This window comes from Mauremys mutica, chromosome 1 (assembly GCF_020497125.1).
Source record: "Mauremys mutica isolate MM-2020 ecotype Southern chromosome 1, ASM2049712v1, whole genome shotgun sequence".
Lineage (NCBI taxonomy): Eukaryota > Metazoa > Chordata > Testudines > Geoemydidae > Mauremys > Mauremys mutica.
The window spans coordinates 367,304,564-367,315,975 of record NC_059072.1 but is presented as its reverse complement, the minus strand read 5'-3'; the positions used below and the strand labels follow the sequence as shown (position 1 = coordinate 367,315,975).

At 44.6% G+C, this 11,412-nt stretch overlaps 1 protein-coding gene across 1 annotated transcript; it reads left to right on the top strand.

Annotated features, from left to right (window-relative positions):
• The first annotated feature begins 10,464 nt into the window (after positions 1–10,464).
• LOC123367480 (olfactory receptor 51E1-like) lies at positions 10,465–11,412 on the top strand. Its single transcript, XM_045011761.1, has one exon. The coding sequence runs from the start codon at positions 10,465–10,467 to the stop codon at positions 11,410–11,412; it is 948 nt and encodes a 315-aa protein (XP_044867696.1).

Here is an 11,412-nt window from a genome sequence, read left to right as displayed (position 1 = left end):
GCCTGCCTCATCTCGAGGAATCTAGTTCTTTTTTTGAGCCCTGTTATTGTCTTGGCCTTCACAACATCCTCTGGCAAGGAGTTCCACAGGTTGACTGTGTGGCGTGTGAAGAAATACTTCCTTTTATTCGTTGTAAACTTCCTGATAACACACACACACACAAATATCAGAACATGCAAAGAGTCTAAACAGAAAAGAAACACAAATAAGGTGAAGTAAAGAATAGCAACAACTGTACATAATAGAGAGATTTACCAGCATTATATTATATAAAAAACCCTTAACAATTAACAAAAGAATATTTAACATATTTAACATCCCATGTTCCCTTCCTTATACTAAACATGATAATATTCATTAAAACACAACTTAGAACCAGTAACAGAATCATCTCAAGTTTACCAGTTGTAGCGAATAATTTTAGTATTCTTTTATTGTGTAGTGTTATGCTTAATCAGTATGTTATACTCGGTTCTCACTATATGTTAATCAAATGTGGTTTATGGCTGATGGAATTACCAAAGTATAAAAAATGAGTAAGATATAAGGATGAGCAATATTTAGAAGAACTTGTTAGGTAATCAAGACAAACTGTTGCCCTAAGACTCCAGTAACATTGTGACATAAATTTGCAGCCCCACGAAAGTGAACAGCATGTAGCTTAATCACAAAATGGAGGTGAGACATCAATTTGTTTAGCCTATAGGATTTGGGGTCCCTCTGTCTCCAAGGGAAGAAAACCAATAAGAAAGAGAGAAACAATGACAGCATGGACATGCACAGATTCTAGGTGTAGACAAAACCATTGTATAAAAAGCAATGTCCATGAATAGGCAAATTGAGCTCCCTCTGGGAGACTGCAGTAGGAACCATCCCTCTACTGCTAATCAAGCCATGAGAGATCCATCAGCCTCTAACACTATTGTCAAGGATGAGAGTATAACTATCTTTGTAACTTGTGCATAGGTCTGTATTGAATTGCTATTTACTTGGGTAATCATGACTTTAATTGTAACTGTAATAAAACTACTACAAGACAGATGACTTTGTGATTGTATGTGTTATCTGCCTGCGATTTCTTGTGTTCCTATGGGCTCCAGATCTAGAAACAACAGAAATAACCCTGCTCAACTTGTAATTAATCTCAAATTGAATAAAAGGCTACACAGTACACACCTAGTATTTCTCTGGGACCTTCTTAAGAGTGGTGGTTCGTTGCCCATATTTTGTATCACAGTCCTTCTTGTTACCGCTGGCCGAATGGCTGTGCAGACTCAGGAAGTGGCCTCAAAAAACGAAGGAGGGCCTTCTGCATGAAGTTATGCAGCAGTCCCTTGCTAAAAATAAAAAAAATGCACAAGTGACGGGACAGTGAAAGGAGGGTATGCACCAGGAGAGTGCGGACTGCTGGCAAGAAACCTCTGAGCGGCTCCTAAATATTAGGGAGCACCAAGCAGACTTGATGCAGGTGCTCCTAGTACTGCCCAGCCCCCCACAGCAGTCCTTGTCCCAAATCTCTTTCCCTTGCACCCCATGTCACCCCCAACACAGTTTGCCCGCCATCCTGCTTCATATCACCTGCAGCTGCCTCCAACACCTACACCTTCACCGTCCAGCCCTGCAGACTCCAACCGTTACCCAGATCACTCAAATCCCATCCACAGTCAGTTCAGCTCAGATGAGCTGCAGCACCCGTTACACCGCACTCCAGACAGCAAGGCTGCATATGACACCTGTAGATACACAAATCTGTAATGATTCTGGACCCCCAAACACCACCTCCCTCCACCCTTCCCACACACTGCACAGATGTGTCACGACACGTGTGTCTCTCCACCTTTTTTAATATTAATAAATGCATTTTTTTTGTTTGAAACATTCTTTATTGCATTAAGTGAAAGGAAGCATAGCCCTGAAAAGTAATAGGCACTGCTAGTCAGTGCATCATATGGAGTAATCAGAGATGACTACGAGCATTGGGACCACTGCACTCCCATGCATGGCACCAAACATGACTGCCTTTCAGCAAGGAATTGCTGCCTCAAGGCATCTCTGATCCTCACGGCCCTACGCTTTGCCCTTCTAACAGACATGGTCTCTGGCTGTTCAAACTCACCCTCCAGATGCTGAGACCCCGCGGTCCATGCCTGAGTGAAGCTTTCACCCTTCCTTTCACAAATATTATGCAGGGTACAGCACACGGCTATAAATGCAGGGATGTTGTCATCGGCCAGGTCCAGCTTCCCATACAGATTTCGCAAGCGGGTCTTTAAAACAGCCAAAAGTACATGCAACAGTCATTCTGCACTGGCTCAAGCTGTTGTTGAACTGCTCCTGGCTGCTGTCAAGGCTCCCCGTGTATGGCTTCATGAGCCATGGCATTAAGGGGTAGGCGGGGTCTCCCAGGATCACACTGGGCATTTCGACGATGGTGATCTTGTTGTCCGGAAAGAAAGTCCCGGCTTGCAGCTTCCTGAACAGGCCTGTGTCCCGAAAGATGCGTGTGTCGTCCACCTTTCTGGACCAGTCTGTATTAATGTCCGTGAAACGTGCACAGTGATCCACAAGTGCCTGGAGAACCATGGAGAAATATCCCTTCCTATTAATGTACTCAGAGGCTAGGTGGGCTGGTGTCAGAATTGGCATCTATCACCACTCTGTAGTTAGAGAACCCATCTGTGCAAAGCTATCCACAATGTCACATACATCGCCCAGAGTCACGTTTTTTCTGACCAGGATGTGATTAATGGTCTGCAAACTTGCATCAACATGAGTCCAACAGTCAACTTGCCCTCTCTGAATTTGTTAGTGACCGATTGGCAGCTGTCTTGGGTAGCCAGCTTCCTCAGTGCACTCGCCATGAGCTTCTCCATCATCAGGGCAGCTCCCATTCTCATGTCCTTGTGCCACAGTGTGGGGGTGAGCTCATCACACAGTTCTATGCAAGTACCTTTTCTCACACAAAAGTTCAGCAGCCACTTCTCATCATCCCAGACTTACATGATGATATGATTTCACCACTCAGTGCTTTTTTCAGAGCCCCAAAATTGGCGTTCCACTGTGGTCATCATGTCCGTGAATGTCACAAGCAATCTCGTTTTGTCTCTATTACATGTGTCAACATCTTCATCGGACTCCTCAGTCACACTTCCCATTTCAGGAATAGCTGGACTGCCATTTGTGATGTGCTAATGAGACCCATCAGCATATTCATCAACAGTTCGGGATCTGTTACTGCAGACGGAAAAGTTGGACAGAGCATGTGGCACAAAAACTGTTGAAAGATGGCATCAAATGCAGATGGAAAGGAAAAGACTGCTGGGATGCAAACCGATGCATGACGGGGTATTGGAGCAGGACCCAGGTTGCCCCAAGAGCCCCTGTCCCCTTCCCACAAACCTTGGTGCCTGAAGGGGAAGAGGTGCCCTGTGGGTTAGCTGCCTTGTGGCAGGGTGGTCACCCGCTCCTGCCCTGAGGGGTTTAAAGACAGCCCTGGGAGAGGGCTGTGGCAGGGGAAAAGCTACTAGGCTGATTGGGGAAGCAGCCACAGCTGGGCCACGCCCCAGTCAGGCCTCAGCTGGCCCTATAGAAGAGGCTGGGAGCCAGGAACTCAACAATCCCTCTCTCTCTCTCTCGGGAGAACAGCTTGGCTGCAGGGAGCTAGAGACAGGGTACCTGAGTGGAGCAGCGCTGGGGAAAGGCAGAGGAGCTGGGCAGCTCCAGCCTGGAAAGCCCCAGGCTGCGGCCTAACACAAGGCCAGTAGGTACTGGGGGTTGCAGAGGGCAGCCCAGGGGTAGGCCAAGGCAGCAGGTCCAAACCGCCCTTGCCAGTGCTGAGTGGCTGATACTGCAGCCTGCCCCAAGGCGCGGGGCTAGACAATGACTGGCAGTAGCCTGATACGGAGGTGAGGTGGGAATAGTGGTTGGGGGCTCCCTGGGGCGGGTAGACTCTGAGAGAAAGAGGTTACTGCCAGGGGGCAGCACCCCAGATAATGGGGCACTGGGTCTGGGAGAGACACGGGAGCCAAGTGGCAGCGGGACACCGGCCTGCAGAGGGCGCTCTGGAGCCTGGACAAACTAATTCCCAGAAGCGACCAAGAGGAGGCGCCTCAGGGGTGAGTCGCCCACGCACTTACATACCCAGAGTGCACCACTCCGACTGCCGCTGCAAGTGCTGCAAGTGCCGCCAGTGTGGCAGTGCCATTGCGCTGGCAGCTGACAGTGTGAACGCACAGCAGCACGATCCCAGCAGCGCTCTCTGAGGGGGGTCACTCCCGGATCGTTACATCTGCCAGTGTGGATGTAGCCTAAGTCTGTTCCCCTGAAGCGCCTCCAATGACTGTGATGTGTTGGCAGGTTTCTGAGGGGCAGCGGAAGTGGAGTCCCGGAGTTCACACCTCACAGGAATGGGGAGCTCACACAGTCCAGCTAGTTCTGAAAACCTCAGATTCACTTTGAAAGGATGGCAATGGCTAAGCCAGCCTTTCCTGTGCATCTCACTCAATGAACAGTCCTGGGAGTCCATTTCCCTCTTGGTGTGACAGAGAGACTGTGGTTACAGCAGGGAATTAGGACTCCTGGGTTCTGTCTGTCATTGTGTCTCCCATTCTGTGTGTGACCTTCACCAGCTCAGATCTCCTCATGCCTCAGTTTACCTATGTGTATACTGGGTATATTTTCATAATGACTTTTCTTTGCTGACTGTTTTGAAGATCCTCCAATGAAGGATTCTGCAGAGTATGATGATAGTGAGAAGATATATTGATCTCTGATCCCATATGGACATGCCCCATATGTCTGTAGAAAGTTCTCATGTCTCCGCGCAGTCATCTTTCTCCAGATCTGTCTGTCTCCTATCTACCCATACATCCTGGGCATTTTCAGGGTACCAGAGCCTATAGACATCTAGACATTAACCCTTATTTTCTTTCTAATCAACTATATTTTATAAATATATACAAATACCCAAACAGCCAATTCCTCTCTGACTCAGCACAGAGCCCAGAGGTTCTCATCTCCCTTTGGGAAGGTTCCTTAATTACTGTTTACTCCTAAAGCTGGATAATTAGCACAGAAGCGGAGACAGGCTTGTCTACAGCCTCTTTGCATTCAGATGTTCCCATGTCCTCTAGAGGCTGAGCGAATTCCACTGGGAATACACAGAGCTATATTAGAAGCTGTGCACACCGCTGTGTCGGCTCTTGCCATGGGATGTTGCTGAAGATGCTCGGTTGAGAGAGGTGCGGGTCACGGATACTTGAGGGCGATTCCTAGCGAGGACACTTCTATCTCAGAATTCACAGGTACCCATCTCTTGCTGAGGAGCTCACCTGATTGACAAACCCTGTGCAACATGGGTATGGAGGGATAAAGAGTAAGTCTGTGTTTCTTTCCGCTCTGCACAACCATGACACACCCCAGGGCCTTTGCCATAAGTGATGAGTTTGCTAAAGAATCACTGGATAAAATGTCACTCTTTTCTGTGCAACCCTGCTCATCCCGCCTGATGGACTCCAGCACCACGGAGGTGCATTTCAGTGGCACAGTGTAACTTTCAGGATGAAAGGTGTTAGTAGATGTGCAATACAAGGCCAAATTCTGAGAAATGGCCCATACCTTGCTCAGGCCCCAGTGAGGCAAAATTCCCTTGGAGCATGAACTAGTACAGATGTCAGGAGCCAGCTGTGTGTTAGTGCACAGACACTGTCACCCCCTCCTCTTGCATTTCAGGGCTCTGCCTGTTAAAGGGGCAGGGGCTGTTACCTGACTTTTATCTGCTGGAAAGCTTGGAGGTACTACTGTTCTTCACTACAACAATAATGAGATTGTTTCAGCATGGGTAACACATATTTTCTCAAAACTTCATTCAAGAAGCCTGATGAACTTTTATGCCTGAAACTTTCAAAAAACAATTCTGCTGGAAGCAATCACCCAGCATGGGAAATCTCAGTCCAAACACCTAAAATTTGGCAAACTTATAAGCAGCTGAAAATGCAGTCTTCTAATGAAGGTGTCAGACAGCCTTAACTACAGGTGATGCCACCAGCACAACATACAGTGGCCAATCCATTTGTGAATCCCATTCTTCTGTGCGGTTCCCTCCAATAATGTTGGTAGCAAGGAGTTGTACAGGCCAAATATGAATTATGGTAGCAATTTTCTTTTCTCACTGTTATATGTTCAGACTTTCAATTAAACTAAATATTCCCTTGTTCATGTTATGAGGCACATTTAATATAAATGCCTGATCTACTTTCTTTATCAATAAATCCATAGGTTTTAAGATCAGAAGGGACCATTTGATCATCCAGTCTGACCTCCTGTAAAACACAGGCCCATTAAATTTCACTCAGTTACCTCTGTATGGATCTGAAAGACGTGTGTGTGACTTGTGTTTCAGTAAGAACTGGTCTACACCTGGATTTTACATCATAGAATGATAGCACCATGGAGTTGTAAGGGAACACAAAGGGCAGCTAGTCTGTCCCCTGACAAGATGGAGGATTTGTTTTGTCTTAGCCATCTAAGACTGGTGGCTATTCACACAGCTTTGTAAAACCTCCACAGAAGGAGCTTCTATGACTTCCCTGGGAGTCTGTTCCATTGGCCTCCTGTCCTTAAAGTTAGGAAGATTTTCTTGAAATGTAATTTAAACTGCTATGACTGGAGTTTTAACCCATTGTCTCTTGTCCTGCTCTTCTGTGGTAAGAGAATAACTTTCCTCCACCTTTCTATGGCAGCCTTTTAAGTAGTTGAAGAGCACTATCATGTCCCCTGTTAATCTTCTTTTTCCAAATAAATATACTGATGCCTTCAGCTTGCTCATACAGCTTGCATTCCATCCCTTGCATAACACTGGCCACTTGCTTATGGATCCTTTCCAGTTTCTCTGCATCCTTTCTATATATTGGTGAGCAAAATTGGACACATTACTCCAATTTAGACTGCACCGAGGAGAGGAATACTATCATGCCCCATGATTTCCATTTTATATTTCTGCTAATATAACCTAAGATTGCATTTGCTTATATTTAAACAGACAAAAAAATCCACACCCCAGAGACATGTAGCTATATCATAGAATCATAGAACTGGCAGGGTCAGCACCATCTATAACATCCCTGGCAGGTGTTTGTCTAACCTGCTCTTAAAAATCTCCAGTGATGGAGATTCCACAATCTGCCTAGGAAACTTATTCCAGCGCTTAAAGACTCTGACAGTTAGGAAGTTTTTCTTAATGTCAAACCTAAATGGCCCTTGCTGCAATTTAACTCCATTGCTTCTTGTCCTATCATCAGAGGTTAAGAGGAATAAATTTTCTCCCTCCTTGTAACAACCTTTTAGATATTTGAAAATTGTTATCATGTCCCCCCTCAGCCCTCTCTTTTTTCAGAGTAAACAAGCATAGTTCTTTCAGTCTTCCCTCATAGATCATGTTTTCAAGACCCCTAATCATTCTTTTCTCCAGTTTTTCCAGATCATTTTGAATTTTTATCATATACTCCAAAGGACTTGCAACCCCTCCTGTCATAAACAGATAGTTAAGGGTTAATGCCTCTTTTACCTGTAAAGGGTTAAGAAGTTCACCTAGCCTAGCTGACACCTGACAAGAGGAACCAATGGGGGAACAAGATGTTTCAAAAGGAAGGAGGGAAGTTTTCCTTTGTTTAGAGTTTCAGTTTCAGCTGGAGTGAAAAAGATCAAGGAACCAGCCTCTTATCAGAGTAGTAAGTTTTAGAAAGGAATAAATATGTTTATGTTTATTTTCTTTTGTAACTTGTCTTGCTGCAAATTAAGGGAATTTTCAGATTTGGATATTCTTGCGTGTATTAAGATTTTTACCCAGGGGAACATCCTGTGTTTTCAAGTTATTGTCTGTGAGATTAGCTGATATGCTGTCCCCCAGAGTTTGTTTTTCTTTTCTTTCTTTTGTCTTTCTTTTCTTTAATTAAAAGCCTTCTTTTTAAGAACCTGATTGATTTTTCCTTGTTTTAAAATCCAAGGAATTGGATCTGGGCTCACCAGGGAATTGGTGAAGAAGTCTCTCAAGGCTACCCAGGGAGGGGAAGGTTTTTGGGGGAAAGGGAGTGATCCAGATTCTGAAAATTCTGGATGGTGGCAGCGATACCAGATCTAAGCTGGTAATTAAGCTTAGAAGTGTCCATTCAGGTCCGCACATCTGTACCCTAAAGTTCAGAGTGGGGGTGAGACCTATGACACCTCCTAACTTGGTATTGTCTGCAAACTTAATAAGTGTACTCTCTATGCAATGATCTAAATAATTCATGAAGATATTGACTTACAAGTCTAACGGTCCAGCTTTTTGTCTATCCACCAACCATTTTTGTGGCTCTTTTCTGCACCCTGTCCAACTTTTCAACATCTATTTTCAAATGTAGACCCCAGAACTGGATGCAGTTTGTTTCACCAATCCCATGTGCAAAAGTAAAATCCTTCCCCGTCTCACTGGGAGCTCAAAATGAGTTGGGTATCCACAATGACCCATAAATCCTTTTCAGGCTCTGCGCTTTTGTGTGAGTAACAGGCCTGCATTCCCTGTTCCGAGAGGATAATTTTGCATTTGATTGTATTAAAACATTTTGTTTGCGTTAGTCCCTCTTAACAAATGCTCCATATCAATTGGAATTTTATCTGCAAGGATTTTCTATTTCCTTCCAGATCATTGATTAAAATATTGAATAGCATCGGGCCTACAACTGATCCCTGCAGAACCCCACTACAAACAGCCCCATTTACTGATGAAGGACTATTGACTACAGCTTTTTGAGATCCGCCACTTAGCCGGTTTCCAGTCCATTTTACCCGTTTGCTACTGATATATTAGGGTATTATTTTTTTAACTCAGTATTTTCTCCTACTAAATCAATTGCCTCTGAGAAATCAATGTTTGTTGGATCTGTGTGGTTCCCTTGATCCACCAAATGTGTACCCTTGATTAACCAATGTGTACTCTCATAAAAGTATGAAATCAGGTTTACTTGATAAGACCTGATTTGCATAAACCCTGTTGGTGACTGGCATTATTTTCATTTCTAGACTTTTTCTTGAACTAATCCCATAAAAGTTTTCCCATTCTTTCTTTACTCTTTACCAATTCTTTTATTAAAAACAAACAAAGAAACAAAAAAACAACCCAAAAACCTTTCCCTTTAAGAATTTACACAAAACTTTCCTCGGGGTTTTCTTTTTGTTAATATACCTAATAACCTCCCTTTTGTGATCAAAAGCCCTGCTAAACATGGAGTTTTCCCTGATGACTTAAAGTCCCTAATCAATTTTCCTAACTTCCGATTTCTATTTTTAGCTATTTTCCATTTTTCCTCTTTGTTACATATTGCTTCCCCCCTCCCTTCAATTGCTGCCTTCACTTTATCACTGAACTGCATTTTTACCCAAAGTTGTTCACTGTGAGTGTGGAATCATGATTTTTCTGCTATCTAATAAATTGTTATCAAAGAACTAACCATTTTCATTCATATTTTTCTATCTACATTTTTCTTCCCAGTCAGTTTTGCTGACAATTTTCCTCAGCTTTGTGGAATTAGTCCCCTTGGGGCACTAAGTGTCTACAGATAGTACTGGTTGGAAACTGTCCATTTGCATATAAATCCATTTCATTTTTAATTTTCCTCTCCCATATCATATGCTCTCTTCTTTGTTTCTTGTGTAAACTAAGGAGTTCCAGGGTTTTCTATGCAGTTGCATATGGCAGCCTCCGCCATTCTCTAAGCCTGTTTTGAAAATCCCATTTATATATGTTATATCCTTAATAGAGTCTGAGTGACCAAAACTGAACAAATATCCTGAACCTGTTTTCTCCATCCCATATCTGAGGGATCGGAACACCGCTATTGTTTTGTCTACTGCTGCGATTGAGCAGGTGTTTCTTTTGAGCTGCTATCAATGGGGCCCAGGTCTTTTCCCTGAGGTATGTTCTAGTTGGGATGTTTCTCCCAGCATATGTCTTGGCAAAACTTTGTTTTTTTCCACTCTCAGTTTTCGAGCAACTGGATGAATGGGGAATTGCCTATCCTGGCTTTCATTGCATAACGGAACAATGATGGATAACCAGTATCCACCCTTGTATTTCCTGCTGGTGCTTCTTAAGGTTCTCCCACCACAAAGCGTAGGCATTATTAATTCAGAGAGGACCACAAAATATGGAATTGGATTTAGTGGAGTTCATCGTTATTTTCTTTGAATAATGAAAATGTCTGTCATTATTTCAGTGTGTGAAGAGTGATCAATCTGCTTCTTCCAGGAGAATAGCCTTCACTAGTGCATATAGTGTCTCATATTAACGTTGTCTCTCCGTTCAGGAATTTCTACTACAACCATCACCCAAGAGGCTGAGAACCCACAGAAGGTCAGGGGAACTTATGGTACATGCAGGAGACACTGTTCTGCCTCAAAGTTAGAGTTGGACACCCTCTCCGCTAATCCATGTCAGATTCCAACACAACTTACTTCACCAACCCCTCCACCTTCATCCTACTTGGCATTCCTGGCCTGGAGGCAGCCCATATCTGGATCTCCATCCCCTTGTGTGCTATGTACGCCATAGCCGTGTTGGGGAACTTCACCATCCTGCTCATCGTGAAGAGGGAGCCGAGCCTCCATGAGCCAATGTACTACTTCCTCTGCATGCTGGCTGTCACCGACCTGCTCATTTCCACATCCACCCTGCCCAAAATGCTGAGCATCTTCTGGTTCAATTCCAGGGAGATCAGTTTCAGTGCCTGCCTCACCCAGATGTACTTTGTTCACTCCTTCTCAGCGATGGAGTCTGGAATCCTTGTTTCCCTGGCTTTCGATCGCTACGTGGCCATCTGCCGTCCGCTGAGACATTCCACCATCCTGACAAACTCTGTTGTAGCCAAGATAGGCCTGGTCTTGGTGCTGCGCTGTGGCATACTCACATTACCCTATCCCTTACTGGTGAGGCAGTGGCCATATTGCAGAACCAACATCATCCCACACTCCTACTGTCGATTTATAGCTGTGGTGAACCTGGCCTGCGCTGATATCCGCATCAGTAGTTACTACGGCCTGTTTTACCTTTTCTCTGTGATTGGAATGGATGGGGTTTTTATCGCTGTGTCCTATATTCTGATCCTCCGGGCCATCTTCCGTCTGCCCACAAAGGATGCCCGGCTCAAAACTTTTGGGACCTGCATCTCTCATCTTTGTGCCATCTCAGCGTTGTATATCCCAGATTTCATCTCCGCTTTCATGCAGAGATTTGGCCACAATGTGCCACTGCATTTCCTCGTTCTCATTGCCAATGTTTACCTCCTGGTGCCTCCTGTGTTACACCCCATCATTTATGGGGTGAGGACCAAACAGATCCGGGGCAGGCTGCTCCACCTCTTTACACATAAAGAGACCTAA